The sequence below is a fragment of the Lutra lutra genome, chromosome 6 (genome assembly GCF_902655055.1).
Source record: "Lutra lutra chromosome 6, mLutLut1.2, whole genome shotgun sequence".
In the NCBI taxonomy this organism is placed as follows: Eukaryota; Metazoa; Chordata; class Mammalia; order Carnivora; family Mustelidae; genus Lutra; species Lutra lutra.
In genome coordinates, this window is record NC_062283.1 from 110441212 (window position 1) to 110462407 (window position 21196).

Sequence of the window (21196 nt, forward strand, 5' to 3'; positions counted from 1 at the left end):
GTTAGGGAGAATCCATAGGCCCAAAATGAAGAGGAACTTAAAGCTTTCTGAAGCAGAAAGCTTAAGCTGCTGATGGGTCTCTCCTGGCCTGATAGGTATTGGGATAGGTTACTACTTGCAGTAACCAAGGAATTTGCACATTGGGATGGGAGATAGCCAGTTGGGGAGTTGGAACTCAGCAATCTGTCCCCTGCCCCACCTGCAAAGTTCTATAATTTCTTTGAAAAAGCAGATCAGAAAAATGCTGCTTTTTTTTTTTTTTAAGATTTTATTTAATTATTTGAGAGAGAGAGCATGAGAGGAGAGAGGTCAGTGGGAGAAGCAGACTCCCAGCAGGGAGCCCGATGTGGGACTCGATCCCGGGACTCCAGAATCATGACCTGAGCTGAAGGCAGTTGCCTAACCAACTGAGCCACCCAGGCGCCCCAATGCTGCTTTTTAGTACAGATAGATGATAGGGAAGCTTGTGCATGTTCTACTGGGCTGTGGGTCAGAGAAAGAAAAATGTTTCCTTTAAGAGGTTGTAACCATAGGTCTACCCTCACACAGATTTGTGGCCTAAATTTACCCTATTTATATAGTCCAGAAATCCCCATGCCAAGTAAGTAATGTTTAAGAAGGTAAGAGTGGAGTACTGGGCTGGTAACACCTGGCAGAATGCAGAACTTCTTTGAAGGGACACATACTCAGTGCTGGATTCTCAGGTAAAGCCCTGGTTAAGATGAGTTCATGATCAAGAATTATGGAACATGAAACAGTTTGTCATGAGGGAATTTTGTCAGAAAAATAACAGTAGAATTAAATAGACTATTTAAAGACAAAAATTTAACCATCAGGATTTATACATGGGGGTGCCTGGGTGGCTCAGTTGGTTAAGCAGCTGCCTTCACCTCAGGGCATGATCCCAGGGTCCTGGGATCAAGCCCGACATCAGGCTCCCTGCTTCTCCCTCTCCCTCTACCTGCGTGCGTGCGTGTGTGTGTGTGTGTGTGTGTGTGTGCGCGCGCGCGCGCCGCTCCTCTCTCTTTCTCTCTCACACACACAAAATTTAAAAAAAAATTTGTAAAGCATATGAAACAGTCACGTGAATGAATTTCAGTAGAGAAAAAGAATTATTTGCGTAACAGTTTAAGTAATGCAATTATGGAAAATTACATAAAATACATATATTTAAAGGCAAAATAAGGAAGTAAAGCATGAGAAAGAAAGATACTATCAAAATGACCAAGCAGATTTTAAAGAGTCAAAAAAAACTTCTAGGAATAAAAAACATAGTTATTGAAATGAAAACACTTAATAAGTAGATTAAACAGATTAGATATAACTGAAGAGGAAAGTGATAAGCAGAGGTTACATATGTTTCTAATTATCTCAATTGGAGTCCGAGTTTTACAAAATTAATTTTTTTTAAGATTTTTTTTTAAAATTTATTCATTTGAGATACAGAGAGAGTGAGTGTGCACCAGCAGGGGAGAGAGGCAGAAGCAGACTCCTTGCTAAGCAGGGAGCCTGACACGGGTTTCAATCTCAGGACCCTGTGATCATGACCTGAGCTGAAGGCAGATGCTTAACCACTTGAGCCATCCAGGTGCCCCAGAATTAATTTATTTTCTTATAGTAACCCTTGTAGTAATGCAGTTGGTTTCCATTTTAAATGTACACAGAAGACATTTTCTAAAGTTGCCAATATTATGTAGAATGGGGTACCAAACAGTGTTTAGGAATCCTTAAAAACGGGGATGCAGCTTGAAAGAAGTATTTAAGATTCATTTATTTATTTGTAGAGAAAGAGAACACAAGAGTGGGGGAGGGTGGGCAGACGGAAAGGGAGAGGGAAAATCTCCATCAAAGGACCCTGCCATCATGACCTGAGCTAAGATGATCTCAAGAGTCAGACTTCTAACCAGCTGAGCTACCCAGAAGCCTCAAGAAGTATGTTTTAATTCATCTGTAATTTTTTTTTTGAAAGGACAGACCAAAAGATACTCTTCTGTTCCCCCTTTAAGAGTAACTTCTAGGGGGACGCCTGGGTGGCTCAGTTGGTTAAGCAGCTGCCTTTGGCTCAGGTCATGATCCCAGCGTCCTGGGATCGAGTCCCACGTCGGGCTCCTTGTTCTGTGGGGAGCCTGCTTCTCCCTCTGCCTCTGCCTGCCACTCTGTCTGCCTGTGCTTGCTCTCTCTCTCTCTCTGACAAATAAATAAAATCTTTAAAAAAAAAAAAAAAAAAAAAGAGTAACTTCTAGTGCTCGCTTCGGCAGCACATATACTAAAAAAAGAGTAACTTCTAAAATCTATAGTTGGTCAGTAAATCTTACAAATTTCCCTTTTTCTCTTGAAATAATTTCAGAAGAATAGAATTTCTCTTTCAGGAGTAAAGAACGGGTGAATTCATCTATATAGTTTTTGTCTGTCACCCTTGTTAATTCATTCTTATTTTTCATTTTATATATTGTGCTGCAGGTAAAAAAAAGAACTTAATATTAAGTTTCTTTAAAAATTATTGTGCAATTTTAAAATACAAGTTGTGCCACTGCTTTATTTCTAAATTGAAGAGCAGTATAGCACAGTGGAAGGACTTTGAAACTAAAAGCCTGGCAGATTGGGTGACTTTTTCTTGATCACCTGGCTAACTCTAACCACTTTGTATTTCATTTCTTAATTAGATTAATCAAGGAAGTTAGGTATCAACCTTACACCCCACTAATAAGGAGATTGTGTTGGAGAGGGAAAAACTTGGACAAGAGCTATACTGTCCATTATGGTAACCAGTAACCTTTATTTTAGGTGCTCTGTAGTTCCATGGGGCTAGTGACATTGAATAGGATAAAGAATGCTTCTATCAGGGACGCCTGGGTGGCTCAGTTGGTTAAGCAGCTGCCTTCGGCTCAGGTCATGATCCCAGCATCTGGGGATCGAGTCCCACATCGGGCTCCTTGCTCATCAGGGAGCCTGCTTCTCCCTCTGCCTCTGCCTGCCATTCTGTCTGCCTGTGCTCGCTCTCTCTGACAAATAAATAAAATCTTAAAAAAAAAAAAAAAAAAAAAAAAAGAATGCTTCTATCATCATGGACAGTTCTGCGGAATAGTACCTTTGTGGAGAGACTTTAGGTTTAGAAGTAAAGCCTATAAAAAAGCAGTTAAAAGCATGAATAATAGCTTAGAAAGTTGGGTCAGGGGAGCTCACCTATTCACGAGAATAACTTGGAACTTGCTAATCAATTACTCTGCCCCCAAAATCTTGTTTCCTATTGCATAAAATGTTTTTCCCTTTGTTTTTTTTTTGTTGTTGTTTGTTTGTTTTTGAAGATTTTTTTATTTGACAGAGAGATCACAAGCAGGCAGAGAGAGAGGCAGGCAGAGAGAGAGGAGGAAGCAGGCTCCCTGCTGAGCAGAGAGCCCAGGACTCTGAGATCATGACCTGAGCCGAAGGCAGCGGCTTAACCCACTGAGCCACCCAGGCGCCCCTCCCTTTGTTTTTTACATTCTGAAATCTGATCAAACAGAGGTTTTACTTATTTATTTCTTTTTAAGATTTTATTCATTTGAGAGAGAGCACAAGCAGTGGAGAGAGAGAAGCAGGCTGCTTGTCGATCAGGGAGGCTGATGCGGGGTTTCATCCCAAGACCCTGGGATCATGACCTGAGCTAAAGTCAATTGCTTGACCATCTGAGCCACCAGGTTCCCTTAGAGGTTCATAGGGCACCTGGGTTTCTCAGTTGGTTAGGCATCTGACTCTTGATTTCGGCTCCATTCAGGATTTCAGTGAGAAGGAGCCCCGAATTGGGCTCCAAGCTCAGTGGGAAGTTTGCTTGAGATTTCTTTTCCCTGTGCCCCTACCGCCAGTGGCATGTGTGCGTCAAACTCTCTCTCAGAACAAAACAGAAAAACTCTACAATCATAGATTATTATTGTTTTAGAACTAAAAGAAACCTTTAAGTTAGTGCTCTGGTTAACTAGGTTCTAGTGTAACTCCTTATCTTTCACATGATGTAATTTAGTCTCAAGGTTAGTGATTTTGGTTAACTGGCAGCCCTCTTTCAGAATTCCAGGAGCTGTTGAACAGATTATTCGTGCTTTTTCCTAGACCCTTGAAATTAAAAGTTGAAAAATACAGCCCTGCCCTAAGGCTTTCATAGTCTACTAATGGAGACACACAATCAGTTGCAATTTGGTGTATGGGTCCTTCTGTTTTGGTGGAGTGCTGAGACTCCTGTCAGAGCACATGGCTTAGCACTGTGCCTGGTAGAAAGTAGCTGAATGAATAAAAAAGGTGGACATTCTAATCCACTTGTCTGTGTTGACTCTGTGTGGTAGCCACACACAGTGGGAGGGGAAAGTGTTCCTAGTAATAGAAAAAGCATGAAAAGTGGTATATGGAAAAAATTTTCTCCTCTCTTTACTACTCACTGAATATTTTGGGTCATCAAATGTGTGGGGATGATCTCTGCATCAAGCAGATACCTGATTCTGTGGACACCAGCTGGGTATCCTACAACTTAAATCTAACACTATTTACCAGGAGATAGCACAGTCCCACAAGACTGCCACGCACACACACACACACACACACACACATATACCCCTTCAGGTGCTAATCACAAGTCCAGTTTGTCATCTGTGCTTCTGACCAACTGGCTAAAATCAGAAGTCCCCACAACCACCTCCTCAGATTTGATTAATTTGCTAGAGTGGCCCACAGAATTCAGGAAGACACTTTACCTACTAGATTACTAGTTTTATGAAAGGATACAACTCAGGAAGAAACAGATGGAAGATAAGCATAGGGCAAGGAGCAAGCTGCCTTCCCAGATCTCCATATGTTTACCAGTGCAGAAGATCCCTGAACCCCATTCTTTTGGGGTTTTTACAGAGGCTTCATTACATAAGCATAATTGATTAAATCATCAGCCACCACTGGCAGCTGATTCAGACCCCAGCTTTTCTCCCTTCCTTGGGATGGGGGTGTGGGCAAGAGCTGAAAGTTCCAACCATGTAATCACAGGTTTGTTCCCCTGTCAGCCCCCATCCGGTGGTTATCTAGGGGCTTTCCAAAAATCGCCTCATTAACATAAATAAACTTCTTTGTGGTTAAAGGGGCCTTATTAGTAACAGCACCTGTTTCACAGTTTAAGGTTCTGGAGCTGTTTCAGGAGCTGGGAACAAAAGATGCCCATATAGCTCTTATCACTTAGGAAATTACAAAGGTTTTAGGAGCTACTTGCTGGGAACCCTGGATGAAAACCAAAAAATATATGTATTTCTTATATCATAATATCACAAGTGGTATCAAGACAAATGAGAATAGCATCTCTGAGGAAATAAAGTTAGCTTAGTTTGCCTGGAATATAGGCTATTTGGATAAGGCAAAAGATAAAAGATAAATCTAGACCAGATGAGGCATTCTTAAAGATTGTGAAGGCCCTTTTGTTATTTCCCATTAAGAATATATATCTGAGGTACAAAGGTAACCACTTAAGAATTTTAAAGCAGGTTAAGACATGTTGCTGTGTGTGGATGGAGAAGGCTGTACAGGATGTACTGTGGGTTGCTACTCAGTCTTTAAGCCTCGGGTAGTTTTGGGGCAAGGATACTAGGCAGTCAGAGGAAAGGAACAGAAAAGTTGGGGGGGCAGTACCAAAGATAAAATCTTGTATCTTTTAGAAGGTTGCCTCATGCTGGATTATTGTCAGTGGGGGATGATTCTATATTCCTCCTCTCAATTTTTAGCACTTAACTTTCATCTGTCACTCTTAAATTCAAGTTGGTATTATCAGTAACTTTTATTAACTAATTATAGGAATTAAGTAGATTTTTAAAAAAGATTTTATTAATTTATTTGAGAGAGAAATCACAAGCAGGCAGAGAGGCAGGCAGAGGGGGGTGGAGGGAAGCAGGCTTCCTCCTGAGCAGAGAGCCCAATGCAGGGCTCGATCCCAGGTCCCTGAGATCATGACCTGAGCCAAAGGCAGAGGCTTAACCCACTAAGCTACCCAGGCGCCCCGGAATTAAGTAGGTTTTTATGGGCTAATTGTTAATTACATATTTATGGGAAATTATTAATTCAAACTCATCTTTAAAAACACTTATTTACCTATAAACAATTTTTAATCACAAAGATGAAAAATTCACAAGAATAAAAAACGTTGTAGTTTCATTGGCATTAAGATTTCACATTAATTACAACATTAAGGTATTTTTAAAGCATATTTATTCAAAGCCATTTGCCCTTAATGAGTTGAAATCACCCTTGAATCCAATAGCAGACTGTATTAGAACTGTTGAGTTTCTCTCTGAAATAATTTTAGTTGCATTTTTTTAAGCAGTAAGTAGAATTTTTGAATCTGCTTTTGTTTTTTATGAAGGGATCAACAGTCACATGACAGAATAGTTACAGTCCCTCTTCCTCAGTGCAGATGGCATCTACGAAACAGGCTTCCTGAAACCTTTCTTAAAGTCCTTTCTTCCTTCATCATTTCCTGAATTTTCTAAAGAAAAACATCCTTCTCCACAATTCTTGTTCTGTACATATGTACTAGTCCTTCTGGTATATGTCTTCATTATCACTTCATATCATCTTTATGGTTGACTTCACCTTGGATTTCTCCAAGACATCCTGTCTATAATACATACCTTTCCTCACCACATCTTTTTTTCATACTACGAGAAAGGAGTGACCTAGTTATCCATTATTAGTAGTAGCTGCTAAGGCATGTAACAGAGGTACAGATGTTTTACAGTTAAAGTTTTCTGGGTCAGATTTATCTCAAAACAGTAGAAAATAAATATATGGTTTTGACGTAAAAGCTGGAGACAACTATATGGTCCCTGTTGTCCTTTCTTTCCTGTTGTCCTTTCCTCACTGTCACTTTTAAAAATAGGTATCATCTGTTGTCCATGTTCTTCTTGGTCTTTGTACCCTTGCTTTTCATGAAGTCAAGCCAATTTAGTATCCTCCCCTCACTTTCGTATTGGCCCACAAATCTAAGCTGGTTGAGTAAAATATTTTATTTCCTTCTTAGCCTGTGAAAATACCCTGTCAGCTTTTTATACTTACCTCTTCTCTGCCTTTTGATCTGGTATAATCCATATTACATTCCCATGAATGTGACCACATCTTATACTGGTTTACTTCTTATATTTATGTCCTCTTAGTCCTTTTAAAACCCATTTTTATCTCTTCACTACCTCTACCTTCAAATGATTCTTACCTTCATTACTGCTATCTTGTAGTAATAGTTCAAGATGCTTATTCAAAAGGAAAAATATTTATTATGTCTCCTTGTACTTCTGATTTTTAAGATGGTTCAACAACGAGGTAAGTGATTTCGCATTCAGCCAGTGTATAATAGAAACACCCCCCCCCCATGAAGGATCAAGTTAACTTTATTCTGTTAAAAGTGAAAATCTCCTTTCATTCTAGTAAATTAGGAAATACAAAGACTTCCTCAGTTCTGTAATTGGGTTTTTATTTCAGAAGGATTCTAAATACAAACTTAGGAAATAAGATTTGTGATAAAGTTGACATTTATTGATCACTTGCTGTGTACCAGACATACTAAACTGTATCCTATACTTTTGATACATAATATTCATTAATGCTCACAGCAGTTTTACGAAGTTTAAATGCTATTTTGATTTTTGTAAGTGGGCTGTGAATGGTTCGAGAAGTTGGTAAGTTCCAGGTTTGCCTAGCTATTTTAAGTGATTTTGTACCCAGGTCTTCTCTTTATTCCCAATGCTTATCTTTATCCTGCTGTTCTTTATAGTTCATTTCTCTCTCTCTCTCTCTCTCTCTCTCTCTCTCTCTCTCACACACACACACACACACACACACACACACAGCTAAGCAACAGTGCTTTTGAAGAGGCAGCATTTCATATGTTACAGCTGCAAAATTTGAGAGTAGCTAGTGTTAGTTTCAAAATTACTGAATTCACAAATACATGTTGGTTAGTATAGATTAAATTAACATTTCCTGTTTGCTTTTTCACAGACTGAAGGGGCTGGACTTGCCACCTGTATAGAATTATGTGTAAAAGCCCTTCGTTTGGAATCTACAGAAAATACTGAAGTGAAAATATCTATTTGCAAGACTATTTCATGCTTGTTGCCTGATGATCTGGAGGTTAAACGTGCTTGTCAGCTGAGTGAATTTCTTATTGAGCCTACAGTAGATGCATATTATGCTGTGGAGATGCTGTATAACCAGCCAGACCAGAAATATGATGAAGAGAATCTTCCAATACCAAATTCTCTACGTTGTGAGCTCCTACTTGTATTGAAAACTCAGTGGCCCTTTGATCCAGAATTCTGGGATTGGAAAACGTTAAAGCGACAGTGTCTTGCATTAATGGGGGAAGAAGCATCTATTGTGTCTTCAATAGACGAACTAAACGACAGTGAAGTTTATGAGAAAGTAATGGACTACCAGGAAGAGATTAAAGAAACTTCTATGAATGGACTTTCTGGTGGAATTGGTGCTAATTCTGGGCTTCTTAAAGACATCTGTGATGAAAAGCAGAAGAAGAGAGAGATAAAACAGTTAAGAGAGAGGGGATTTATTTCTGCTAGGTTTAGGAATTGGCAAGCCTACATGCAATATTGTGTGCTATGTGACAAAGAATTCCTTGGTCATAGAATAGTACGACATGCTCAAAAACATTACAAAGATGGGATTTACAGTTGCCCTATATGTGCAAAGAACTTCAATTCTAAAGAAACTTTTGTCCCTCATGTCACATTGCATGTTAAACAATCTAGTAAAGAGAGACTAGCAGCTATGAAACCATTAAGAAGATTGGGGAGGCCACCTAAGATCACAACTACCAACGAGAATCAGAAGACTAATGCTGTGACCAAGCAGGAACAGCGGCCTATAAAAAAGAATAGTCTCTATTCAACAGACTTCATAGTATTTAATGACAATGATGGTTCAGATGATGAGAATGATGACAAAGATAAATCTTACGAACCAGAAGTAATCCCAGTCCAAAAACCAGTACCTATTAATGAATTTAATTGCCCTGTAACTTTTTGTAAAAAGGGCTTTAAGTACTTTAAAAATTTAATTGCTCATGTAAAGGGGCATAAGGATAATGAAGATGCCAAGCGCTTTCTTGAAATGCAAAGCAAAAAAGTTATTTGCCAGTACTGTAGACGGCATTTTGTAAGTGTTACTCATCTTAATGATCACCTACAAATGCACTGTGGCAGTAAACCATATATCTGTATACAGATGAAATGTAAGGCTGGTTTTAATAGTTACGCAGAGCTGTTAACACACCGAAAGGAACATCAAGTTTTTAGAGCAAAGTGTATGTTTCCTAAATGTGGCAGAATTTTTTCAGAAGCTTATTTACTGTATGATCATGAAGCACAGCATTATAATACCTATACTTGTAAGTTCACAGGTTGTGGTAAAGTTTATCGTTCTCAGAGTGAGCTAGAAAAGCATCTGGACGATCACAGTACTCCTGAAAAAGTGCTGCCTCCTGAAAACCAGCGTACTTCATCTGGAGATTGTGTTCAGCCTTCTAAAGGGAATGCGAACGCAGAAGTGAGCTTTGAGAAAGAGAGGTCTGTGCTTCCTTCAGAAAACAATATTGAAAACACCTTACCGACAGATGGAAGTGATGCTTGGGATAAAAGCAAAGCAGAATCAGCTCTGACCAAACAAGACCAGATTTCTGCATCAGAGCTCAGGCCAGCTGATGGACCATTGTCAAATGGTTTGGAGAACTCTGTGACTACTCCTCTGCTTCAGGCCAGTGAAGTAGCTGTGTCCATTAAAGTGTCCCTCAATCAGGGGATCGAGGATAACTTTGGAAAACAAGAAAACTCAGCTGTGGAAGGCACTAGTGAATCACTGGTCACAAACTTAAATACAGCAGGTGGAGATACTTGTAATGATTTGTGTCGTCCAAGTTTTCAAGAAAGAAAGCAGGATTGCTTTAATGAAGCCCAGATTACTCAGAGTTCTTTAGTAAATTCAGAAACCCTCAAAATAGGTGACCTTACCCCACAAAACTTAGAAAGACAAGTGAACAACCTAATGACCTTTTCTGTGCAAAATCAGGCAGGATTTCCAAACAGTTTACCAGCTTCCAAGTTTGAATGTGGAGGTAATGTCAAAACATCATCCAATCTTTATAATTTACCTCTTAAGACATTGGAAAGTATCACATTTGTTCCACCACAGCCCAACCCAAGTAGTTCTTTAGGAACTCCATCAGTGCCTCCAAAAGCGCCAGTTCAGAAATTCAGTTGCCAGGTCGAGGGATGTACTCGAACCTATAATTCTTCACAGAGTATTGGGAAACACATGAAGACAGCACACCCTGACCAGTATGCTGCATTTAAAATGCAGCGCAAAAGTAAAAAAGGTCAGAAATCTAACAACTTAAATACACCAAATAATGGAAAATTTGTTTATTTTTTGCCATCACAGGTGAGCAGCTCTAACAATGCATTTTTTACACCACAGACCAAAGCCAACGGGAATCCTACTTGTTCAAATCAGTTGCAGCATGTCTCGCCTTCCATTTTTCCAGCTCATTTAACAAGTGTGTCAGCTCCACTGCTGCCCTCAGTGGAAAGTGTCATAAATCCAAATATATCTTCTCAGGATAAAAATGAACAAGGTGGTGGTATTATATGTTCCCAGATGGAAAATTTATCTACTACTACCTTGCCAGCACAAATGGAAGATCTAACCAAAACAGTTTTGCCTTTGAATATTGACAGTGGTTCAGATCCTTTCCTTCCTCTACCTGCGGAAAGTAGTTCAATGCCTCTCTTCCCTTCACCAGCAGAGAGTGGGGCTAATTCTGTTTTTTCCCAACTGGAAAACAATACAAATCATTTTTCCTCACAGATTGAAGGAAGCGCTAATTCCTCCTTTTTAAAGGGAGGTAATGGTGAAAATGCAGTTTTTCCTTCACAAGTCAGTGTTGCAAATGACTTTAATAGCACCAGTGCCCAACAGTCTGCGCCTGAAAAAGTTAAAAAAGACCGTGGGCGGGGCCCAAATGGGAAGGAAAGAAAACCCAAGCACAACAAAAGGGCTAAATGGCCTGCAATTATCAGAGATGGGAAATTTATCTGTAGCAGATGTTACAGGGCTTTTACTAATCCCAGATCTCTGGGTGGACACTTATCTAAGCGATCTTACTGTAAACCACTGGATGGAGCAGAAATTGCTCAAGAACTTCTACAGAATAATGGACAGCCTTCTCTTCTTGCCAGCATGATTCTCTCCACAAATGCAGTAAATTTGCAGCAGCCGCAGCAGTCTACCTTCAATCCAGAAGCATGTTTTAAAGATCCATCATTTCTGCAACTTCTTGCTGCTGAAAATCGCTCAACATTTTTACCAAATACATTTCCTCGGACTGGTGTGACTAGCTTTAGTACCAGTGTTAGCCAAGAAGGAAGTGAAATTATTAAACAGGCTTTGGAAACTGCTGGCATTCCCAGTACATTTGAGGGTTCTGAAATCCTTTCTCATGTTCCAGCAGGTTGTGTTCCAGATGCAGCACAAGTAAATGCAACAGTGATGCCAAATCCAGCTGTACCAGCCCTGTTGCAGACTGTATGCCACCCAAACCCCCTGCTGACAAACCAGAATAGGACACCAAACTCCAAAACTTCCTCCATTGAGGAATGCAACAGTTTGCCCGTTTTCCCAACAAATGACTTACTACTGAAGACTGTTGAAAATGGTTTGTGTTCTAGTTCATTCCCTAATTCTAGTGGGCCATCACAAAATTTTACCAATAACAGTTCACGTGTTTCAGTTATAAGTGGTCCTCAGAACACGAGGTCTGGTCATTTAAATAAAAAGGGAAACAGTGCTTCAAAGAGAAGGAAGAAAGTTGCTCCTCCCCTAATTGCACCTAATGCTTCCCAAAACTTGGTAACAAGTGACTTAACAGCAATGGGACTTATAGCAAAGAGTATTGAGATACCAACTAGTAACCTCCATTCAAATGTAATTCCAAATTGTGAGCCTCAGGGTTTGGTGGAAAACCTAACACAGAAATTAAATAGTGTTGACAATCAGTTATTTATTACTGATGTGAAAGAAAACTTTAAAACCAATCTTGAGTCCCATACAGTGTTAGCGCCTTTAACATTAAAAACTGAAAATGGTGATTCCCAAATGATGGCTTTGAATTCGTGCACAACTTCAATAAATTCTGATTTGCAGATTTCTGAAGACAATGTTATACAAAACTTTGAAAAGACTCTTGAAATTATTAAAAGTGCTATGAATTCTCAAATACTTGAGGTAAAAACTGGATCTCACAGTGTTGGTGAAACGTCACAGAATGCTCAAGTAAATTACAACATTCAGCTTCCTTCAGTAAACACTGTACAAAATAACAAGTTACCTGATTCTTCTCAGTTTTCCTCCTTCGTAGGTGTCATGCCAGCAAAAAGTAACATTCCTCCATCTGAAGTATTACATAAGGAGGATCAAATACAGGAAATTTTAGAAGGCTTGCAGAAATTGAAATTAGAAAATGACTTGTCCACTCCAGCACCCCAGTGTGTACTAATAAATACATCAGTGACACTCACTCCCACTCCTGTTAAACCAATTCCAAATGTCACAGTTGTTCAGCCAGTTTCTGAAATGATAAGCAATATTCAGTTTAGTGACAAAGTTCATAAACCTTTCGTGTGTCAAAACCAAGGCTGTAATTACAGTGCTATGACAAAGGATGCTTTATTTAAGCACTATGGTAAGATTCATCAGTACACTCCAGAGATGATTCTTGAAATTAAGAAGAATCAGTTGAAATTTGCTCCATTTAAATGTGTAGTACCTACCTGTACAAAAACATTTACAAGAAATTCTAATCTCCGGGCACACTGCCAGTTGGTCCATCATTTTACAACAGAAGAAATGGTAAAGTTAAAAATAAAAAGGCCTTATGGAAGAAAATCTCAGAGTGAAAATTTGTCAGCCCCACGAGTTACACAAGTAAAAAGACAGCTAACTATGACAGAGGAAAATAAAAGGGAATTCCAGCCTGCTTTAGATTCGGGAGCAGTGAAGGAGAATGCCCTCAGTAATGAAGCAGTGATCCCAGAAAAACAACTTGTAGAAAAAAAAAGTCCTGAAAAAACAGAAAATTCCTTACAGGTGACCACAGTTACTTCAGAACAATGTAATTCAAATTCTCTCACAAATATACAAACCAAAGGACGAAAAATTAGGAGACATAAAAAAGAAAAGGAGGAGAAAAAACGCAAGAAGCCGGTTTCTCACTCTCTTGAGTTTCCAACAAGATACAGCCCCTACAGACCTTATCGATGTGTTCACCAGGGTTGCTTTGCTGCTTTTACTATACAGCAAAACTTAATTCTGCATTACCAGGCTGTACACAAGTCAGATCTACCTGCATTTTCTGCAGAGGTTGAAGAAGAAAGTGAAGCTGGTAAAGAAAGTGAAGAAATTGAAACCAAACAGACTGTGAAAGAATTTCGGTGTCAGGTGAGTGACTGTTCTCGAATTTTCCAAGCAATTACTGGCCTGATACAACACTACATGAAACTTCATGAAATGACTCCTGAGGAAATTGAAAGTATGACTGCTTCTGTGGATGTTGGGAAATTTCCATGTGACCAGTTAGAATGTAAGTCTTCATTTACCACATATTTGAACTATGTTGTTCATCTTGAGGCAGATCATGGAATTGGAATCAGGGGAAGTAAAACTGAAGAAGATGGCATATACAAATGTGACTGTGAAGGCTGTGACCGTATATATGCAACTCGGTCAAATCTCCTCCGACACATTTTTAATAAGCATAATGACAAACATAAAGCTCATTTGATTCGGCCAAGAAGATTAACACCCGGTCAGGAAAATATATCAAGCAAAGCAAACCAAGAAAAAACAAAATCTAAGCATCGGGGGACAAAACACAGATCTGGAAAGGAAGGAATAAAAATGCCTAAGACAAAACGAAAGAAAAAAAATAATTTAGAAAATAAGACGGCTAAAATTGTGCAGATCGAAGAAAATAAGCCTTATTCTCTGAAACGTGGAAAGCACGTATATTCTATAAAGGCTAGAAATGATGCCTTATCTGAGTGTACGAGCAGATTTGTGACCCAGTATCCATGTATGATAAAAGGGTGCACATCAGTTGTTACAAGTGAAAGCAATATAATAAGACATTATAAATGCCATAAATTATCAAAGGCATTTACATCACAACACCGTAATCTTCTCATTGTCTTCAAACGGTGTTGCAACTCACAACTAAAGGACACTTCTGAGCAAGAAAGTGATAAGAATGATGTGAAAAATTCTGATGCCTGTGTATCAGAGAGTAATGATAACTCCAGAACAGCTACAGTTCCCCAGAGGGAAAATGAAAAAAATGAAAAAGATGAAATGGATGAGCTAACAGAATTATTTATTACAAAATTAATAAATGAAGACAATGCAAGTGTGGAGACCCAAGCTCATACCTCTTCAAATGTAAGTGATGATTTTCAGGAAAATAACCCCTGCCAGTCAGAAAAACAAAAAACAAGTAATTTGAAGAGAGTTAATAAAGAAAAAAATGTCTCCCAAAATAAAAAGAGAAAAGTTGAAAAAGCAGAACCAGCATCAGCAGTTGAGTTAAGTAGTACGCATAAAGAAGAAGAAACTGCTGTTGCCATTCAAACTACAGAGGAGCATCCTGCATCTTTTGACTGGAGCTCATTTAAACCGATGGGATTTGAAGTATCATTTCTGAAGTTTCTTGAGGAGTCTGCAGTGAAGCAGAAGAAAAATTCTGACAAAGACCATCCAAATAGTGGAAATAAGAAAGGATCCCATTCAAATTCAAGAAAAAATATTGATAAGACTGCTGTGACTAGTGGAAATCATGTATGTTCTTGTAAAGAAAGTGAAACCTTTGTACAGTTTGCCAATCCATCACAGCTTCAGTGCAGTGATAATGTAAAAATTGTTTTAGACAAGACTCTTAAAGATTGCACTGAACTTGTGTTAAAACAACTTCAGGAAATGAAACCTACCGTCAGTCTGAAAAAACTTGAAGTACATTCAAATGATCCAGATATGTCTGTTATAAAAGAAATTAGTATGGGTAAAGCTACAGGTAGAGGGCAGTACTGATAACTAATGTACTATAAATATATTATTTACGGTTTTATTTTAAATAGGAAGCCATCAAGCATGCTAGAATTGTGAAACTTTTTCATTAATTTTTGTTGTTGACATGAATTAACCTGGCCAAAAAAAGAAAAAAAAAAAAACATGGCATTTGTCATGTAAAAATTTTTTTTTATCCCTATGGGACTTGAGGAACAGAATCAGTACTTCAGTTATTGTAAATAGTTGAGCTTCACCTCAAATTTCTATCAGCCAGTTGCCCTTTCCATGAACTAAATTGAATTATCTGTGTGATTGATAGGTTTCACCAGGTCACTGCTCATGTAGGACAGTAGTCTTTGTTTGTAGATACCTTTTTTGTATATATTTATTATTGTAAATCATTTGCTGCCACCAGCAGTGTGTAAGTCTAAACTATTAAATGACACATTTATATTTGGAATTTTAATTTTTAACTACGTGATCAAGTTTTTAAAACTGTTCTTTTATTGTTTTAAATTAAGAATTTTTTGAACTAAAAGTAGAAACTCTGCCATAGTTCATTGATTTTTACATAAAACGTTTATTTACAAGATCTCAGAATTACTTTTCACAAAGTAGGCACATTATATCAATATCTTGCTCTGCTTTGTAAATTTATCCTCCAGAATTTGGGGGTGGTATTCATGTGAAATTATAGCAGATTCTTTAGAGGTTTCCTATAGCTACAGGTTTTTTTTCATTGCTTCTAATTGGGTATAGTTACTATGATTCCATGAAATATAATGGAAATGTGAATAAAGAATTTACTACATCAAAGATTTTAAACATTTGGTATTAAAAAAAAATCCTTTGTGAATGTGATAGAAACTAGTAGTGTGGAGCAGTGTAAATATTTGAGGTGGTGATTTGTGAAGTAGCCCAGTATTGCCTTAAATAAAATCACATTTCATTTCTTGTTTTATACATGTGATCTTACAAAGTTTTTTTTTTCCATTTTCTGAGATTTATAGATTGGTGTATAGCTTTAAACTGTATAAACTTTTGTGGAAAGATTTTTTTAAACATTTTTATAAATCTTAAAATTGGTATCATCAGAGTGAGCCCATCTTGTGTTTATAAAATGCAAGAGTCCTTAACATTTATAATTACATAGATGAAACACTTTCTATAAGGAAGTTGGATGTTTTGATTTTACTGTTTATAGATGTTAGATTGTACAGATTTGTATTTTCCCACCACATCTAATGATACTTTTTTCATTAGATTGGTCTTCCAGAGCAGTATTAGTTGTTATAATTGATTATTTTGGTTATTCAGTATATAGTTAGCTCTTATAGTTTAGCTTTATTCACCATATTTATACTGTGGATTCACGGCAGAGGTAGAGGTTATTTCAGGAGAGTTTATTACCTTCATTTGAAGTCCAGCTAAAGTCAGGACTGGAAACAAAAGAAAACACCTTTTGAATTTACTTTTGTTTCTGTTTGCCATATATAGTAGCATTGATTTTTGATTTTGTGTTTGTTATAAACCAGTTGCATTCACAATATTATTAGCCTGAGATATTGATGATGTTGTAATAATAAGAAAATGTGTATATTCCCTGTGCAACATCAGATTTGCAGGAAGAATGAAGCACTTAACTGAAATTGCTGGTACTCTGAATAAATAAGCATGGTCAAGGAGTGAATTATTTTCTTTTGGAAAATATTTTTTTTTAAGTTTTATTAAAGCATTATAGTTTTATTTTTAGGGCCTAATGGGTTGTATTGAATAGTTGGTTTCACCTCCTTAAGGTTTATTACCAGTATGCATAAAACTTGACACATTAAAATTCCTTCCCTTTGATAAGCCCACTGTTATTTATTAAAATAAAAGTTGTTCTTATGGGTAATTAATACATGTTTTTTTCTAAATTAACAGTAACTTAACTCTGAATAATTTTAATATTAAATTTTTGTTAACAACTGAATGTTTCCGTAAGTTTCTTGGAAGTTCACCTAGCTCTTAAAGATAGGCATTTGGCAAAACTGCCCTAAATAGTGCAGTAGCAAGTAGATTTATTTCTGGTGAATGTAGTGATGAACCACTGTGAAGTGAAAATACCATTGTATTGGGGCTTTTTTTTTTTGCTCATTAGCTCAAGAAAATTGACCCTTAGACATTTCTGTAATTGTTCTACATGTCAGGAGAAAGTTTGCCAACATTGAGTTAATTTTTTATATTCCAGGTACTGCTTGCTAAACATAATTATAGCAGAGTGGGCTTTTTAACATGAAACAGAAAAATCAAGTTATGGTATAAAAATACAGATTTATAGAACAGCATGTTGGTAAAATCTGATATGAAATGTAATGCCTAAGTATTAAAAAGGGAATCTTAAAGTATATATTTTTCATGTATACTTTTCCTCAGTCTATTGAGGTATTTTCTTTCTACAGCCTTAGTTTGCTTAGGTTTTATCATTTAAAAATGGATTTTTTTCCCTTCTAAACCCAAAGAATTTTAATCTACAGATCAGAACATGTTATTCAAAATATATCATGTGAAGTGAAAAGGTAACAGTTTGGGAAATTTTCATTTGTGTTAAATTTGGCCTAAATTATTTTAAAGGGCTGGACAGAGATCGAGTTTCTTTTTGATCATCGGGTAAGCAAACAGTTGCTGTAGCTATTAAGACGACATAAATACTATAGCTAGAGATAATCAAGGAGGTAATGCCGTATTGCAGGGGCGGGTGTTTATGAAAATCTGTGGAAAAGATGAGTCTTGAAAGATGAATGACTAGTCCTTGAATGGTCATGGGGAAACGGAAATTCTAGGTATGAGGCAGCATAGTGCATTTGCAATATTGCAAGTGGTCTGTGTGGAAAGATAGGGGGTTGGAGAAGCTGAAGAGGAAATGGGCCAGGTCATGAAGGTTCTTGTATGCCATATAGTTTTCAGTTTTGATTTGTTGAGTGGTTACTGAATGCATTTAAGTTCAACAGTTTGACCAGGTGCCAATTTTAGAAAGATAATATGTATTCTCTAGAGGATGATAGATTGGATAAGTTGGAAGTTAAAAGCAGGGAGAGTTGAGGCAAAAAATGGTGGGGGCCAGAAGAAAAGGTCTTAACAGAGTTGAGAGGTAGAACAGTAAGACATTCTTTTTCAGAATGTTTATTGTAGTGAGATACCACCAGGTTGGAACATCCTGTCATCAGAGTTGTCTAAACTGCAAGTTTAAAGAATCCAGTGTGCAGTAGTATATTAAAGACTGAAAGTTCAAAAAAAAAAAAAATGAAAGTTCTATGCAGGGAACATGTTAACTGTTAAATGGGAATTTTTCAGACTTAACTGAAAATGAAAATATTTTTCTTTTTTAATGAAAGAAGTACTTAAATATATCCTACTCACTTAGTGTTCTAGGGAGCATCTTTTAGGAACCACTCCTCTAAAATGGCATTCATTAAACCAGGGCTGAGAATAAGCAGGTATGTGCACTAGTGCAGCTTGTATCAGCTGTTTACAAAAGGTGATTTTTCAGATTGGCCAATTTATTCATTCCAGTTGATAGGTTTCACATGTCCTTTTATAACAATGCTTTTAATTTTATATTGTTTATTGTCTGTGCCTCCCAACACTACCTACCTCTCAGTGAATAAAATGATAGTATCTGCTTTACTTCTCAGTGGCTTTGCTCCTTAGAGGTGGTTCATTTCAGTGATCAGCTCTCCATAAGGGGGAGCCCTACGTGTATCACTTACATGTTTAGGATTTAGATTCCCTTTGTCCAACCACAAACTGCTAGCTCACCTGCTTGGGATATATCCACTAAAAAAATACTTCTACCTCATCGAAACTAGTCAGTTAATCCTACCACCTGCTCATTATTCATCCACTCACCCTGTCCTCAACTTGTCATACTTACAAACTAGATCCCACTGTTACCTGCACTCTTTACAGGTATCCTCAGACCATGCCTTTCTCTCTGTGTTGTAATCTAGAACAGTTTTCAAAACCTGTCTGCTCTTGAGCAGTTGAATGGGAGGGAAGTCATTACAACAGGCAAGTTTATAATCTCAGATTCCATTTAATTATAATCCCTTTTATTAGGTTCCCATCAGAGCTAATCTGAGTTGTCAGACATTCCATTTTTTCTCATTTACTCCCACTATATATATATTCCCCACAACTGTTCTGAGATTGCTCTCATCAGGATCACCATTCTCTTCTATGCTGTCATATCTGTTCTTTTTTCTGCTTGTTCACTGCCTTAGGAGCATTTTTTTTAACTTTTTTTTTTTTTAAAAGATTTTATTTATTTATTTGACAGACAGAGATCACAAGTAGGCAGAGAGGCAGGCAGAGAGAGAGGAAGGGAAGCAGGTTCCCTGCTGAGCAGAGAGCCCGATGCGGGGCTCGATCCCAGGACCCTGGGATCATGACCCGAGCCGAAGGCAGCGGCTTTAACCCACTGAGCCACCCAGGCGCCCCCTTAGGAGCATTTAATAGGTTTAATGATTTCTCTTGGAAATACTCTCTCTTGGTTATCTTACTTTTCTGGCTGAGTCCAACCCTATTCCCTCCCAATACCTAACCTTGGCTAATTGTGTGTGTATGTCACCACTCTCTTTGGATGATTTAGTCCATTCTCTGTGTTCGGTATGGATGTACCGTCACACCCAAATTTATACCTCTAAGACCAAACTTTTCATAGTTACAGACTTGTAATTTCAACTGCCTACCTCCAACATAACACCTCCAAATCATTTCTTTCCCTACCCCACCTTCATTCTGTTCCTCTCCCCTATTCCTAATCTGGATAAGTGAAATAACTACCTAGGTTCCTCATTCTAGGTTCTCTAACGTCATCATGGTAACCAAGTCACACCCTCTGTTTGGTCACAATTTTAGGCATTTTTACCTCAAGCAAAAAGGAATCCACTTCTCATGCAAATCATTTCTTGCCTACCCCACTGTAGCATTCTCTTTATGAGCTTTCTTCCACAATATTCCCCACTGAACAGCTAGGTTAATTTTTTTTTTTTATTAGGTAATTCTAGTGGGTCTGTGGGAAGTGTGTGGAGAAAGGAAATTTTTTCTGCACACTGCCCTTTGAATAAAATATGGTGTTTGTTTTACTGTGATTCCTGCCCATCTAAATTCTTGTTGTTCTTTGCCCATTGTGTTCTAGCCACATGGATTTCTTTTGAGTTCCTCAAACCAACCAGGTTCTTTAACATCTCAAGGCCCTTGCACTAGTGGTTCCTTCTGCTTGGAGTGCTATATTTTACTGTGTTCTAACTCCTTCTTCTTTAGGCCTCAGGCCTCATCCCCATTATCAATTACTCCATTGCAGCATTCAGCTTTCCTTGATAGCATTTATTAGGTTGTAATTGCTTTTTATTCTGTGCTAAGGAACAATCCAGTACCTCGAACATAGTACATATTTAGTGGTAGTAAAAACTTCTTGAATGCCTAAATGGGAGATAAAGAGAACTTGATTATGACTGGAATCAAGAGTCTCTGGAGCTGAGTCTATACAATTAGTGTAATTATTAGTGCCAAGGGCATTATAAGAATATATAACAATGAGAATTTGGTACTATGTAGTCTGTAATGAGGGAAAGCAGTTAATAAAGACTTCTCTAAAGAAGGAGATAAGGGGAAGGAACTTAGAGAAAACTCCCAAGCTGGTTTTAAAAGTTCATTCTGGTGAGGGAGTCTTCCAGTGGAAAATTAAAGGAGACCAGTCAAAGAGGCTGTCCAAGTTGTCCAGGGAAGAGCAAATACAGTCTTGAAGAGTGGTGATTGGCTGAAGGAGAAAAGTGGACAGACTTGAGAGATCTAGGATATTTGACAGGACTTGATCATTATGGGTTATGGGAAAAGAGGAAGAGGATAGAAATTGAGAAAATCTATAGGTTTTTAGTTTGAATAAATGGTTGAAATGTTATTTAGGAGAGTGAGGATAAAAGAGCAGTTTTGTGAATTGATGATTGTGTAAGGGAAGATTGTATAGAAAAGAATCCAGGACCTAACTCTGAGAAACTCAGAATTTCAAAGTAGATTAAAAGAGAAATAGAAAAAA

The 21196-nt window shown here is 37.8% G+C and overlaps 1 protein-coding gene across 4 annotated transcripts in view; it reads left to right on the forward strand.

Moving 5' to 3' along the window:
* Positions 1 to 17014, forward strand: part of ZNF292 (zinc finger protein 292) — a 94958-nt gene extending 77944 nt beyond the window's left edge. For all 4 annotated transcript variants that reach the window (XM_047732399.1, XM_047732400.1, XM_047732402.1 and 1 more), the window contains one exon: positions 7993 to 17014. In XM_047732399.1, the coding sequence (XP_047588355.1) occupies positions 7993 to 15141 (7149 nt within the window). In that variant the 3' untranslated portion in view covers positions 15142 to 17014. The remainder of the gene's footprint in view (positions 1 to 7992) is intronic.
* Positions 17015 to 21196: the final 4182 nt, after the last annotated feature.